This window comes from Acomys russatus, chromosome 23, assembly GCF_903995435.1.
Source record: "Acomys russatus chromosome 23, mAcoRus1.1, whole genome shotgun sequence".
NCBI classification, from domain to species: Eukaryota; Metazoa; Chordata; class Mammalia; order Rodentia; family Muridae; genus Acomys; species Acomys russatus.
Genome location: NC_067159.1, coordinates 16875021 through 16891719, shown reverse-complemented (window position 1 = coordinate 16891719; position 16699 = coordinate 16875021). Strand labels below are relative to the sequence as shown.

Sequence of the window (16699 nt, the reverse complement as noted above, 5' to 3'; positions counted from 1 at the left end):
GAAAACTGGTCTTCTGCAAGACCATTAAGTACTCTTAATCAGTCATCCATCTCTTTTCTACCATGAATAACATGGTCAACAGCTGAGCTGCATTTTGTTGTGAAGATGTAGAACATAGTACTATCAACTACAAATGTCTCGAAGACTCAACCTGCAGGATTTGGACAAAGAAGATAACAAACAATCTTAATGGACACACAGAGATAGTAAGCTAAAATACAAAATTTTTTCGATGACTGAAAGAGGTAGGTATTTACAAAGTTAACTATTTAAAAATATAACAAGTGAATTTTATAGCCACACTTGGTTACATAGGTGTATAGATATAGTTTAGCATTACTGGTGCCATAGTCAATTTTATCTGCGAAGTAGGCTTAGCAGTAGACTACACAAATATTTTGTTAGATTTTTCTTGAAGGAGTCTATGTGGCTATGTTGTGGAAGTTTTAGGCTCTTTAAAAACCTCAGTTATGTTATGTAAACATGTCTTTGCTTTAATCCCAAATGTGCAATGTGGGTCAGCCTCAGTTTGTCCACAGCTGATAACTGCCTTCTAAGAGAGTACCTTATCTTTGTCAGCTGGTAACTGCCTCATGAGGAGGAGGTAAGGTCTTTGCCTGTTGAAAATAATATGAAAGCCCGGAGAGGGTGCGTGGGCTATGAGAAGAATGCTTAGATGAGACAGTCAAAAGAGGAAGTGAAGGCTGTGGCTGGATTTGTTGTTGCTGACTGAATATCCAGACCACTAAAGAGATAGCTATTGACCCAGAGAACCCCAAGGACCCTACACAGCAGGAAGTTGCCAAAGAGAACCACACCTCTTCTCCCCACTAACCTTTCTCTCCTACCTAGTGTTGCAGTGTTGGAAAGGATCAGGGTGTAGAAGGGAGAGACAGGCTTAAGAACCCTGAATAAAGTAAGTTTTTTAAAAATTGAAGCCTACAAGGCTGCTTCTAGATAAACTTCACAATTAAACTTCACAAAAAATTTTTATATGTTGTAGATTTTGTTTGGATCCCATAGATAACACTCTCTTTGCCACTTTAATTTCACTAAAAGTTCTCTTCTTCTCCATCTGCATCAATGTCTTTGTTTTTTTTTTTTTTTTCTTATTGACACAGTTAGGAATAACAGAAGTCAAGTCACATAGAAAAGATCTTCGTCCCTTCACATTCCATTTTAATACTCAGTGATTTCCAACATGTGGTTTCCTTTTACTGCATTAGTCTTTCTTTTTTTCTTCTTATTTTAAAATTTAGGACAGCAGGTTACCAAGAAGAGACTTGATACCCTATGAGCATATACAGGGGGAGGTAATCCCCCTCAGGAACAGTCATAGGGGAGGGGAGTAAAGGGAAAATGGGAGGGAGGGAAGAATGGGAGGATACAAGGGATGGGATAACAATTGAGATGTAACAAGAATAAATTAATAAAAAAATTAAATTTTTTTATTTTATTAAATTATTCACATTACATCTCAATGGTTATCCCATCCCTTGTGTCCTCTCATTCCTTGTGTTCTATACAATTTTCTGTCATCTGATATATTATCCATTTCAGATACAAATAAATGTATGATGGTCCTACAGTAGAAAATATAGTGAGCTTTAAGAGTATAGCAATTATATACTTTTCAAATAATTCTCAAACTCCTAAAACAGAGGTCCTCTTGAGTATTTGATTAAAGCTGACTCTGGGGTAGCTGAAAATAGTCTATCCCATGGGATAAGTGAAATAATTGTTAATCATTCATTAGTAGAGTAATGAATTTCTTCACTTTACATTTTAATAGATCTATTACATTTTTATTTACATATATGCTTTACCTGCATGTATGTTCATACACAATGTGTATGCAGTTCCCATAAAGGCCATAAGAGTGCATTGGATCCCCTGTAACTGGAATTATAGATGTTTGGAAGGCACCATGTGAGTTCTCTGCAGGGGGAGCAAGTACTCTTAACCTCTGAGCCATCTCTAGCCGTATCTGTGCATATTTTTAAAGTTAAAATTATTCACAAGGATTTAAGATTAAATAAACAAACTAAACAAAAGAAATATGTTTTATGTTGTTGTTGTTGATTTTAAAGAGAGAAGCCTGTACACACTTCATGGATGTGATTAAGCAGTTCCCAAATGCATCTGGCCTCTGAAGCACACATCTCCCTAAACAATTTACTTTAAAGACCAGCCACTGCCTTTGTTTAGTCAGATTTTGACTGGTAAATGGAAGAAGTCTAAGCACTCTGATACTGAGTCATAAGCTTGCCTCTTTATTTTCACATGAGAAAACTGATGTGAACCATTTGTCAACAAATGCTTTGAAAAAAAATTTTTCAGCAAAAAAATTAAATGTCAACCATTCAGTTTGTTTTTTTTTAATTATTTTTTTTTATTAATTTATTCTTGTTACATCTCAATGTTTATCCCATCCCTTGTATCCTCCCATTCCTCCCCCCCCCATTTTCCCATTATTCCCCTCCCCTATGTCTGTTCCTGAGGGGGATTACGTTTGTTTTTAAAATCACATTATTTATTTGTTTGTTTAGTGGTATGCGTGTGTGTGTGTGTGTGTGTGTGTGTGTGTATTTCTGAAAGCACACACTAGTACATGAGTGTGTGTAAGTCAGAGGTCAATTTGCAGGAGTTAGTGATTTTCTAGCTCATGGGAAACAGGCTCAAGTTGTCAGGTCCAGTGTCAAGACATTTATCAATTGGCCCCCTTTTTGGTCCATAATAACTAAATTATTACAACTGAAATTCTATGGGCAGAAATAAGAACAACAAATCCTTTGTAGGTTATAAATATAAACTAGGGAAATTAACTTATAATGAAATCCAGTTAGTTTTACGTGTAATATTATGTGTGTTTTAAGCATTTGTTTCATTTCTGTATTATTTAGGTATTCTAAATTTTTATAGCTATTGTAGTTTCTATGGTCTCCCAAGTCTTGCCATTTAATTCAAGCCATTGAGTTACTTTGCTGTTATATTTTGTTTTTATGACTTTTTATGCACTTTTCATAGGAAAGTCCCATGAAGGTACAGGTTCCAACGACTTGTTCACACAGTGTAATACTGTAAGGGAGTGGTAGGAACTTTAAGAATGGAAAGTGATTGGAGGCTTTAGCAAACTTGTGTGACTTCTATCTCTTTTTCATGCCCTGACCTTGAGGTGATCAGCTTTGATCTACCAAATGCTCTTTGCCACAATATGCTGCCTCAATACAGGCACAAGAGCAGCTGCAGCAATCACATATTCAGCTGCTAAAAACTGTGACTCAAAAAATGAAACATACTTTTTTTTAATAGGTTTATTGTCTTGGTGAAAATTTTATACAGCAACAAAATCTGACTAAGGTAAATATTCATATAGTAACTAATTATTACTGTATGTACTAATATATGTATATTAAGGTGTTACTTTGCCATGTGAATCAAACAAATTACTACAAACTTGGTGGGGCATCAAAGGTTGTAAGAGCTAGAAATCAGAAAGTACCAGTCCAACTGTCTTAAGGACATGATAAAGCTGCTTCCCTGATGAGACCACAGAAGCAGTGATTGGATTGTCTGCACAAAACTAGCATGGGATCAAACCAGTCAACATAATATCATGGGATGGGGTGAGGACCTCTTGAATCCCCACCCTTAGATTAACAGCATTTAATGGTTGGTGGCTTCCAGGGAATGAAGAGTTAGTTTGCTTTGAAGAATGGTTCTTGAAAGATCGACTACGTGCCCGTGGATAGTCCCAAAATTATGAGAATACCAACAGCATGAATTAGAATAATCTTAGGAAACCAAAGAGGACATGAAGTTGAAGAATGAATCTGGAAGGAATTAGAGAAAAGGATTAATAGTCAACAATAAAAGAAATTCATTGTGTTTATGTATGGCCCGCCCTCAAAATATTACAGTAAAAAACAAACAAACAAATTTGTCATATTATTCTTCAAAAGTCTGAAAAGAAATGTGTGATTTAAATTTCAAGAACCTTCACAGCTGCATTATTTGATGAAGGTCCGATGGAGAAACCCATTTAATCAGTTCTCCATCTTCCAGAGGCAAATTACACTTAATGGTTTGTAGTCCATTCCTTGGCCAAGAAAGCACATTTCTCTATTTGGGTTGGTCATCTCCTCAGCCCTGTCTTATTATAAGCCTCCAGTGTTCTTACAGCTGTTCTTATCAATAACATTTGGTAAGTGGTAGTTCACTGTGAACTCCATCATCATATGATCTAAAGATTTTCAATTTAATGAAATTATAATCTCACAAAAAGATTTTCAGTTTAGTCCCATGTACAATCCACTGTTAGCTGTCTAAGAGAACATACCCACAGACGAGGAATGAGCTTCTCAGCATCACTGTATGTGACAGAGTTCCCTCTGTTGCAGGCTTTGTGGATTTTTCTATATATATTTATCAAAGAACAAATTAACCTAATAGTAGAAAATGTCTTTGAGAGATATGTCCAGTTTGAGAAGAATTTTTAATTATATCTGACTAAAAGTAAATTTCCAATATGAGAATTATAGAAAGAGGGCAAGTATGTGACATGAGAGGATCTTGGTTTTTTATTATAACTATATTTTATCTGTAAGTGTATCTATGTGTGTGAAGAGAGTTGATTCTCTCCTTCCACTCTGAGAACTGGGTTTCAAACTCAGTTTTTGAGGTTCATGTGGTAAGAGCCTTCATCAGAGTCTTTCTTGAATACAGAATTGAAATAGGTGGGTTCTCCCTGTCCATTTAGCAATGAGTTATTTGTTTTCATTTTGGTAGATGAAGACAGTAGAAACATTATGACACTCACTTGTTTTCCAATCAAAATATTTAAAAGACGATGAAAGGAAAAACACAGAGTAAAAGTCAAACATTTAACATAGCTTGAATTCTCATTTGTTAATATTTTTTGGCTATATAAGTTTACACATATAGTAAGTCTAAAGAGATTTTATAATAGATTTAATATGATTTTTTGAAAATAAAAGAAAGTATATTTAGTTTTAATTTAAACAACCATGGAGGTGGAGGCAAAAGAAGGCATTGGAATAATGGTGAACTGACTATATAGAGTTAATGTTTGTCATTTTATTAAAGATGGCATTTTGTTATTCAATGTGCACATTTTGTATTGCAGGGAACTGAACCAAGCAAGACTTTCATAGATTGCCCACAACAAGGTTACTAGATTGTTCCAGAGGTAGTTTTAGGTCTCAGCTTTCTTCACTACTAATTTCACATTGATTCACTTTGCTCTAACTTTTTTGTTTCCTAATTAATGTACGCAATTCCATGATTTGATATGGTCTCTCTTTCCATTATTTTCATTTTATATACTAAATTAATACTAATTTGGTTGTGCCTCTTGAGAGAGAGAGAAAATGTGTCTTTACCAGTATGATTATGTACAAATGGACAACAGTTAATTCAGTTTTTATTGCTTCATTCTTTGCAAATCAAGATGCAAATCAAGAAGAGAAAAAGTCCTTAAAAATGAATTCATTTTATTCAGCCTTCTATTTGTTCTTGCTAGGAGCCATTAAGGTTACTTGGACTATGGAAACTTCCCTCCTACTGTGAGTATTGACAAGTGAGAAGCAGCTACATCTCAGGTTAGTGAATAGGTGGATGCAGTGTTGGTACAGGGAAATAGGTGTTGTTGAGTAGTTTTGTCTATATATACATGTATGGGATTCAATCAGTCAAGTCATCACTAGGTGCAAACAAACACTTGCCCTAAAGTCCTTGTTCCATTCCCCCCCACCTCTTAGTTACCCACAAATTTTACTCATCTCCACATTTCCTTTTGTCACGTTGACCAGGATAGAAGTCACTTTATAACCCAGTCAGGCCACAAGCTCCTCTCAGTCTTCCTGCTGCCGTGCTGCAAAGCTGAGATTACAGGCATCAACTATAACAAGCACCTCTTATTTCTTTTGTGTTTAACTGTGCTTGTTTTTTATTTTTCTGTTGTACATAAATTGGTTTATAATAGCATTGTTCCTTAAAGTTCTAGTCTTCATTTAGGTTAATTACTAGACCTGTAGTCTATTCTTGCTTTGATTGACAGGAAACTCATGATGCTCTTTTCACCAAGGAGACATAAAGAATGAATAACTGACTTAATTTCTTATCTTCAACTATCGTCTGCTCATTTTTGACTCATTATACTAAGATCTCTATATTTGGGATTAGTTTTATAACTCTACATATTTCTTTATGCTTATCCTTAAATGCTATAAGGTATTTGATAATCAAACTGGAGTTACTGTATTCTACTCTTGTGTAGCATAAATTTATAGATAGTAGAATATTTCTGCAACATTTTATGAATTGTAAATAAAATCTTTAGTGAGTTTTGAGCCAGGTAATATTTCAGTTTGATTTGAACTATAGTAATATCAGCTAAGATCTAGTCAATATGTCATCAGGTGTAAAAACACTAACCACTGTTACTAATTCCAGATATGCAATTCCCCAGACACCAATCGAGGAGGATCATTCCCAGAAGTGATGGCATCGTTGTAAGGCAGTATCTCACCAGTGGCATTTTGTTACCAGTGCATCAACACTTTGAGTACTCACTCTCTATTTGAAGAAATCCTGACATCTGGAATTGCTCCCTCCTGTAATGCTATTTAAATCATCATGGGATAATGCTTCTTAATCATCTTCAACTTAGTTGAAGAAATTAAAAGGATTGTCTGTTTAATTCATGCCCTCCTTTGGGGTTGTCTGGATAGCTGGCTGTTTACTTGTGCTGCTTAAACAGCTCTATTACTGGCATAACTTTTCAGGGCATTTTAACCTACAGAGTTAATGAGAAAGCTAGTGCTATCTGATATTAGGGAGTTATAATTCAGATGCACATTACTATAGCTACTTCTTTAATAACTAGCTATTATGCTTTATAGTGCTGCTAGGCTCAAGTAGTAAGATCAGAGAAGCCTTATCTTAAATTAGATGACTTCATAGAGGTCCTACATTTCAGGAACACAGTGTCGAAGAAACATTTTAACAGACTAGACTTTTGAAGCAATAAGTAATATGCTGATTTATCAAACAAAGCTAAGGTATTATATAAGCTAAGAGCAGTCATGAAAAACACACACATACGTGAACATATGTATGAGCGTACTCTCACACACATTTAGATATAAAATGTTTCTATTTGTAAACCTAGGTAAATAAAATGGACATTTTTTAAAGACAAGAAACCCAAACAAGAAATAAATAGATATGTGACACGAAGGTACATAAAACACAGAAGACAAAGTCACAAGTCCATATATAGTGCTTCATGCCAGAGAGCCTGGGCTAAGATGTTGAGGTGGAAATGAATATTCATAAAAATTTTTTAAAGAGATGATTTTTCAGCATCAGTCAAGATAAGCTAATACAAAATTTCTATGATTTTAAAACAAATGTCCTAAAGTCAGTCTTTCCTCATCATTAATATATCATCGATCTAATAAGAGATTTTATTAAAAAGAGATCACAGTAACATACCATTTGAAACAGAATTTTAAAGCATTTAGCTATTACTTTGTGTGGTGCTATCAAGCTTTAGGATCTGGGAAAATGGAGCCAATAAATGAGGAGGACTAAAGTCTCATGGAATAGCCGACTTTATTCAGAGCATCAGACAATTTATACTCTGTTGGTTAAGAGAAATAAAGTATACAATCACAAGGACAAGCCACATGTGGCAAAAATATGTCTTTTCCTAAAGGCCTATAAATAAATAAATAAAAAATAGCAATACCCAGTTGTAATGAATAATGTGAAATAAACTCATTCCTATCTGCTATACTTGGGAGGGGCAAAAAATACATTCCAAGAACAATTCTGTGGTGTTTTTTAAAAAATTGAATTCACATGACTATAGTCTTTCAGAATACTCCTTAAGCAATTGGCTCTGTTCCTGGGCCGTGCTTTGAATCCCACAGTTTATGTATTGGTTTATTTATTTCATAAATACTGAATACATAGATCAAGAGTTGGGATAGTTATTAAATAGGAAAAGACAAAAGCTTGGCTAAGACATAGAGCACAGATGTCACCCTTCATATTTAGATGGAGGAGAGTTACAGGGTGGTTTTGGCTTAGTTTTTGTAGTAATTGCCATGGAAGTCTAAGGACTGGAGTTTCATCACCAAATATTCACACTAAAATGTAGGATATAGCAATCCTGGGGAGACAGAACTAGGGAGTGAGGTGCTGGAGTCTGTCAGGCTAGGCTAGTCAGATGAGTGAAACCCAGCTTCAGTGAGACACTGGTCTCAAAAACGCCAAGGAGATGTTCTGTGCATACATTCCCGTGTGCGTGCATGCGTGCATGTGCGCACACGTGCACAAATATGCGCACAAGCATAAACGATACATAATATGACAGGCATCTTATGATTTAACAAATACCTTGTAATGAATATTGTGTAAACTTTAAAAAAGAAGGAGTTGTTAGAAATTGTTATGTAAACTTGGGAGGGGAAAGAAATCCCCTCCTAGTCCTACTTGCTTATCCCTTTTTGTGACTGACATAGTGTTCATGGTCATAGACATACAGAGAGATAAAGCATGTTTTTTTAAATTAATAGATGTTGTCTTACTGGGATTAGTTCTTTTTGAAATGCAACAAAGACCACACAAGACTTTATGAAAAACATGATATTTGAGCTGCATAACAAACATAGGTAAAATCTTGACATATGGGCAAAAAAGAACGCACTTTCTGGGGGAGAGGCAAATCCATTAATCCCAAGGTATTTACAGCTTCTTCAACATATGCATTTTTATCCTCTTGAAGGTTTGGTTTGAGGATCATGGAAGGCCTGGCTTGTGTTACACACATGACAGCAACTTGCATTTGGAAAAAGAAAGATAAATACTAGGAAACATTTTATTTTTATTTTTCTGCCAGTGTGGATTGTGGTTATTTGAGACCAGGTCTGGCTATGTAGCATCAGACTAGAATATAATGTGAGATTCTTATTTCCCATTTTCCCAAGGGCTGGGAATCATGCATGTATTCCACCATGCTTAGATACAGACCTTTTTGAAGAGATTTCAACAAAAGTTTTGAAAATGTTTGTTATTGCCATTAAAATTACATTATGCTTCTTGGAGAGCTGGTTTTAATGATAGTCCAATGTCTAGAACATTCTACAACAAATAGCTCAGACCATGTAACTTTCATTATTGTGTAGTGCTTAAGCAATTTGAACCAATAGTATCTTTTCAATACTAGTTGTCCGTGAGTAGATTAAACAATTTTATTCAGTTTTTTTTAATGTATTTGTTATTCTTCATAAAATTTATATAAGTTGGGCTGAGAAAGGAGGAATGGACTCATAACTCCTCAGGTGAACATAATATTAGGTGAAGGACATGAGCTGACATGTTACTACAGACACTGAGTGGCAACATCATGCCAAGAACTTTCTACAGGTGTCAATTCAAGAAAGGAATATAGGTACAAGTAAAGGAACAGAGAGAAAAAAACCAACAAAGCAGCTTTCTTTGTAAATGTGATTCTTTCTCCATGACCTTCTTGCATGGAATAATTTGAGAATCAATGTCTGAGGAAAAAACTTTCCTCACCTTGTATCATTCATCACAGGGCTTTAACTACTGGCTTGGTTCCATATTGTGTATAGTCACAGAAGTTAATAATTTGTGCACTGGCACAAAACAGTGTAAACTAGAGCTTAGATTTTGTGTGTGTATATCCAGTTTCCTCGTGATCTGCCCACAATTAGCCTAAATGCTTAGGTTTGGCTTTGAAATTAAAGAATCATTTGTATATTGTTTTTCTTCTAAAAAACATATAAGAAGTAGCCTGTGCAGTATAAATGCAATGTATGTTTTGATGAGATAAGTTTATTTCCACAAAAACTGAAGTCTCAGTATGAGGAACTATTTACACATTGTTTAGCATTCCTAAAAACCAAGAAAGACTAACAGCAGTGTATCTTTATATGTATTAATATTATCAATAATTTTGTAAGTCCCACTGTTATAATATTAGTACACAGGTATGAGCTATAGACCAGTTAATTGACTATGGACAAGTTTAACCATAAGGAAATAAAAGACAATTCTTATGATTTCATGCTCTTTCTCTGCATTCATACTAGATAAAAAACCAAACATATTTTAAGACCTATATATTGTGTATATGCGTGGCAAATATCTTTGGGTGTTTGTGTGTGTGCCAGTGTGCGTGGGGGAGTGTGTGTGTGTGTGTGTGTGTGTGTGTGTGTGTGTGTGTGTGTGTGTTTGTGTGTGTTGGGCTCTGACTAATTCAGGTCATGACAATGAATCAGAAAGCTTGCCCTTTCTTGGCTGGGCTGCTTGAGCTGGCATGCCAGCATGGGGTCTGCCTGTCTCCATCCTTAGCTATGGTTACAGGCATGTGCAGGGATCTTGGACTTTGGTGTGGTTTTTGAGGATTCAAATCAGGTCCTTATGTTAAAACAGTCAGCATTCTTACTCACTGAACCAAGGCCATCTCTCCAGCTCCTAAAAATTATATTTAAAAATTATCTTATGAATGCTTTAGGTTCAATGTACTGTACTACAAGCAACAACAACAACAACAAAACAAACAAATAAATAAATATTTGCCACTACAGTGTTAACGTTATATTTAAAAAATTCTAAGTTTTTATTAACAAGTGTCATACACTGAATTGATAATGGGCCACTTCTTGTACTAAAATGTTCAGTGATCACATGTATATTCAAATTGAACAAGGGTAATGTTTAAACATTCTTTGCTATTACTGGAGTACTTTAGACCAAATTATTATTATTATAATTATTCATATATGCAAATTTGCAGATTATCTCAATGACTCAATATAGTAACCTTACCTCAACTACCAATACAACAGGTTGCTTTTGTGTCTCTTTTCTTAACCATAATTCTTCCAATTAAGTTTTTATTCGTTCCATGTAGAATTTTTTTTTAATTAACACTTCAGTAACTCAGGTGTCACGTCTTATCATATAGTGTTTAGTTTTATTCATGTTTTTGGTATATTTTCTTATTATAAAAAATTAAGGCTTATCTAATAATTTCCAGTTTTAGAAAATTCTTAATCATGTTCTTACTTATTCACAAATTATGTGCTTTGGTGTGGAGTCCTCTCACATACCTCCTATATTTTTTTAGTGAGAAGAAATTTTTTTAGAGAAGAAATGAGTTTTCACTCTGCTTTTCAAAGGGAATGTTTCAACAAATAACACATTTTGCTTGAAGTAGAAAGTTTGGCCCTCAGAATCACTATGGAGATAAATGATCTGTCAATTTGATGGGTGGCTGGAAAGAAATATGAATCCAGGCATCATGTATGAGGAGACAGGAGAACAGGACTCTGGTATAGAGATCAGCCAATTGGAGGCTCTGATTTCTAAATATGGGATTAAAAACAGCATGATATTATTGAAGAGTTTCATCCAAATAGTTTTATCGAATGAGACAGTCATCCTAGAGTGCAACAAAGACATTTTGATAATATCAGTCTAGGGAAATTGCTAAGTTGTTTGTGTTTTATGTATTTACTGTGTAAAGTGAGCAATAGAGTTTTGATCTTCACATGATGGGCCTCCTGAGTACCAATAATCTCAGCGCAATCTGGAGGTAGAGAGGGGGGAAACTCCTGGTCAAGCTGGCCAGCTGGATTAATCAAATCAGCAAGCTCTGAGTTTCCTAAGTAAAGAATGTGAAGCAAGATCAAGAAAGACACCCTACATTAACTTCTGATCTTTACATAGGCCCAGGCACACACGGGCTTGCACACTCAATATGTATCTGCCCATCCTCATACGAACACGCACGTACACATTCACACAAAAGATTATCTAGGCTCATAGTTTCAAATTAGGGCTCCTCATATCATATTTTCACACAATGCCATGAAAATGCACATATATTATCAATAGAAAAGCCATGAACAGAAATTATGGGTCCAGAGTATCTCCCTGTCAGTGAACAGAGATCACACAAGAATCAATTTCAAAGATACAGGAAGTAACTATTTAAAAAGAAAAATGAAGGAAATCAGTGCCATTTTAACCTTTTCAACTTTCAAGAAGAGAAAGAAATCATGTCTATTTTTCCAATGTAAAAGTTCAGTTAGGTTATAGAAGACATAGACTGAGTGAGAGTGGGAAGACTTTTGCTCTTTCAAAATCTAGATGGGCGACCTTGAACTCTACATATTTATTATACCAGGTGTGTGACTACATATAGTCTTGCCAAATACCATCAATTCATACCATGTTCTAATTTTCGGCTGATCATTCTGAATAGAGATCGTGAAACATTTAGAAATAAAACCATTGCAAACCCCTTAGTTCCCATCTCACTCATATGGCTTTCATGCATTTTTTATTTATTTAGAGAAAGAATTTCTAAGTGTCTATGCCATTTTGGATAGAGCAACACATTTTGGTCATAGAGATTATTGCTGAATCATAGTTACAGTTGATTTTTATATGAGCTAGCTTCATGGTGATAAGTTGAAAACGTTTTATTTTTATTTTTATTTTTTTTTTAAAGATGGTAAGATATAATGCATCCTCAATTCAAGCAGTATTCCCTTAGCAAGACATTTTGCAAAATATTTATAGCATAACTGCTGTTTTTTTTTAAAGGCTAGCACTATCAAGGATATGTAGATATGTGCATGTCACCTTTTTGAACTGTTCCCCAAGTGGGACTTCAGTGTAAATGCTCTGTTGGAAGCCAATCCTGGCATATTTACAACCTCCTGTCTTCATAGTTCAGCACTGCAAAGGAGAACTCTCTCTGGTTCTGATTCATGGGAATTGTGTTTTCCTATAATGTTCAAATAATGATCTACTTCAATTTTTTTTTTGTAAAAGACTAAAGAAACCCACTTTCTATCAAGGTCATTACTGAACTCAATGTGTTCAGTTTAAAAGCACAGAGGTGCCATCTAGCAGCCACTTTCAGGAATTATCTACCCTGATTTGCTCCTTTGTCCATTAAACTGAAAATTCAGTGAATTTGTACAGACTTCAGGTTTAGCATTTTACTAACTTGGTGATGTAGGGTATTGTCTATAATTTAGAAATTTCATTACAATGGAACTGATTGGCATCTCTTAAAATAGTCAGTGGCATATGCTCTTGAGTTTATGCTTTTCTAAAGGATTTGGGAGCTTGTTAATTAGACTTTAATTAAGAAAACATAATTCAAATAAATTTACTGAGAAAAAAATCAATATTTCTATATGAAAATACAAATAATTCATTAGTGGCAAATTGCCTTCCTTTGGCAAGGAAATGCTAATCTTTCTAATTTGTTAGTGTATTAGATGAAAGAAAAGAAAGTAGGCACATGTTAAAAGTCAAATAAAGTCCAATTGCAAGGGAGGAGCACTAGTGACAGTAAATTATTATCTATGTAGGAAAATTAAATAAACATACAGAGATTTTGAATGGCACTATCTAATGTGTGTCGAATCTTATATCTTAAAAAATATGTTCAAATTTCAAGAATCGCCTCTGCCATTTCATTTGTATCTATCTATAATTATATTTATATTTACAGTAAACACAAGTAAAAGATGATAGAGAATTAAAGAAAATAAATCTGTTTTTAAAATTTCTGTTGTGATAGTATTCACACACACAAACACCATCTGGTTAGAATTTATAACTATTTCAGTTACAGTTTTAAAGAAATGTTTGTGTATCTCCACATGGCAGCCATGTGAACTACTATTATGCTGTATATTTAACTTTAATTTCATCAATATAACTTTTTACAATTCTGTTCTTTAAAAAGCCAAACTTTTAACTAGAACAGGACTAAGTTAAAGTTGAAAGAACATGTCGTTTATCACCTGATTGACAATTATTTTGAAAGCCCACTGCTAGTATTTGAAATGTTTTGTTTGGTACATTGTGGTAACCAAAAATAGTTGGGTGAAACATAAAATTAGTTTCTATTTGCTCTCATAAAAGTGATATTTTGTCTACAAACCCAAAACATTTACACATTAAATTACTTAATAAAAAGTTTTAATATTATCTGTTATTTCATGTAATACCGCAAAATCCTATGATACTGTCTATTAATGCTATCTAAAAACATCTGGAGACTGAAGGCAGCTTGAAAAGTGAATAGATTCCTTTTCTCCCATGAGTTTCTCAGTTCCCTGCTGCAGAGTTCAGGCTGACCTAATTGGAAAGTTTTAAATCTCTGAATAATCAGATATCTCATAAAAAGTAACAAAGATCAAATCAACCAAAGCATGGATGCTTACTTGGGTAGTTATTTCTATGCTTATTAAATTATTAAAAAGTAACCACCAGTAGTTATGGTATTTACACATTAAGGATTCCAGACACATCCAATCGCATATACAACTGTCAATAAGAACCCACACTTCTTAAAAAGTAAATACTTTTACAAGATATTCTAAATTAGATAGTTGAGAAAATGTAGTCACAAGTTTCAACCAGTATCTTTGAGAGTCAAAATGGTATATGTCACTATGGATGCAGAGACATAAGGGAAAAGTTAAAAATATACAAACAAAGTGGCATAATTTATCTGGTGTAATATGCTTTACCTTAGTATATACAACATGCCATTAGGCTTATTAAGATGGCTTTCACACATTGTTTGAAGATTTCAGAATGTCAGTGTCAGGACAACTATAGGTTTAAAATAATATTATTTTATTGTCCTAAGATCTCTCTAAATATGAATTTCCTGCAATATTTTTATACCATTATAATTTTACACCATATGCTAGGATGGGCTTTAAAATATCACAACCAGCTATAGATTGTAGTTAGTTAAATCTCAGTTATATTAAATTGTTTCCTTTAATTTCAAAATGTCAACCTTTAAAATAACTTTAAAGAGTTCAAAACACAGCATCGAATGGCTTTTATAATATGGTATAATTTTCCCAATCATGTCACATTGCTGCTCACCAGCTAAGTATGTAAAATAATAAATGCTTTCTGTCTCTTACTCTAGCTGTTGCTTTATCCCTTACTCTGGAGAATTATGATTTCTTAGAATGCTTGCCTTTTAGAAATGACCACCCTTAATACACTTTCCTCATACATCGCCGAAAACATTATTTTCATCGCTCTCTGCTTTGCATTAGATGAGCTGAGCGTTCACTTTCATTGTTGGATAATTTACAGAGTTCCACAGCTATACCGTAACTCATCCTTTCTATTGCCCTCCTTAGTTTAACAGGCTTCTCACTTCCTGTCTTCTAAAGCAGATCACCAGAACTTCCTCGGGGTTCCCTAATTTTCTTCAGCAAAGGAAAAGGAACACAAAGTCCCTCGCACAACCTCTCTTGGCTATGCAGATAGTGTAGCTTTTCTGTTCCGTCATGGGTTACAAGCAGCCTCCCAATGTTTTGGACACAAACCGCAGCACGTCTGCGATGGGAGTATTATTGACCAGCATCCGCTGGAAAATGCTTCCCTGCTTCCAACAAAGAGACCGTTCACCATCTAACACAGGCTTATAAACTGCATTGTTTCTGCTGCAAACTCCCTTGCGTGGCCCGTCCTACTTCAGAAGAGAGCATTAGGCTGCTGGACAGCGAATAAGCTAAATTCCCTGGAGAACCGCATTGCCTGCTACCCACATACATTATCTTCACTCTGGTCCCTCCCCCCTCACACCAGGACTCTACCTTAAGAAGCTAGCCCTCTGGTAGTTCACCTTGTTATCTTCCAAGCAGGGTGGATGCACCAGGCACCACGGGGTAGCTGAAAGAACAGTCCCTACATGCCGTTTTGGACCCCCCTCACCCCATCTTGTCAGGTCATTAGATTTTACACATTTATTTCAAACCAGTCAAAAAATATATTGCCCTTACCTTTGAAGGATCTAATCCAGCAAGTAAAGACAGAAAAAGGAGGTTGAGAAGGCTGGACCTCGCCTGCATTCTGATGTCGGTTTTGCCTCTCTTTACTCTGTTTTATGTAGCCACTCCACTCACTGCGGAGACCTTTCCCACGTCAGTTGCACTTTCTGCCTGCCAGTCAGAGCAGAGTGGAGGCAGAGGCGGGAGCGGCAGCGGCAGCAGCAGCAGCAGCGGCAGCGGCAGCAGAGGCAGCCGCCCTGGGGGGCGATCATTCCGCAGGCATCTCAGATTGGGGAGTCCGGGAGCTCAGAAAGCTGGGACCGGCTGCGGAGGGTGCTGGCCGAGGTGCTGAAGCGCCTCCACCTGGTGCATCTGGGTCTACCCTCTCTCCTCCTGCTAGATAGCCAGCCCACCTCAAAAGTTTTGACCCAAGAAGATAAAAGGAGTAACTGCTGAGAGGTGTGGAGACCTGAACAACGGATATGACATCACTACAGCTCCTGGGGTTTTGTACGTGATGGTGGTGGTGGTGGGGAGTGTTTTGCGGGAATTTGTTAACCAAAGGACTCTTATGCTCCCTTTCAGCCTTTGCTGGCAACTTCAGCTGCAAAGAGTCAGCTGTACACAGTATTACGAAACAGGCACTGCACTGGAACCTTCTGTCATTGACGAAGGAATTGATTTCAAATTTAGTGCTCTAGACAAAGTTTTCAAGTGGACTGTCAACGTAGTTTTTTCTTTTCTATTCAAGGTGTATGTTTTAAAAATTACAGACTCATTTAGTTATTTAGAGATATGTATGACTACTTAGG

At 35.6% G+C, this 16699-nt stretch overlaps 1 protein-coding gene across 1 annotated transcript in view; it reads right to left on the bottom strand.

Annotated features, from left to right (window-relative positions):
• The window catches only part of Olfm3 (olfactomedin 3), a 215308-nt gene extending 198905 nt beyond the window's left edge, over positions 1–16403 (bottom strand). Inside the window, exon 1 of the mRNA XM_051165541.1 lies at positions 15900–16403. Coding sequence (XP_051021498.1) covers positions 15900–15968 — 69 coding nt within the window. The 5' untranslated portion in view covers positions 15969–16403. The remainder of the gene's footprint in view (positions 1–15899) is intronic.
• Positions 16404–16699: the final 296 nt, after the last annotated feature.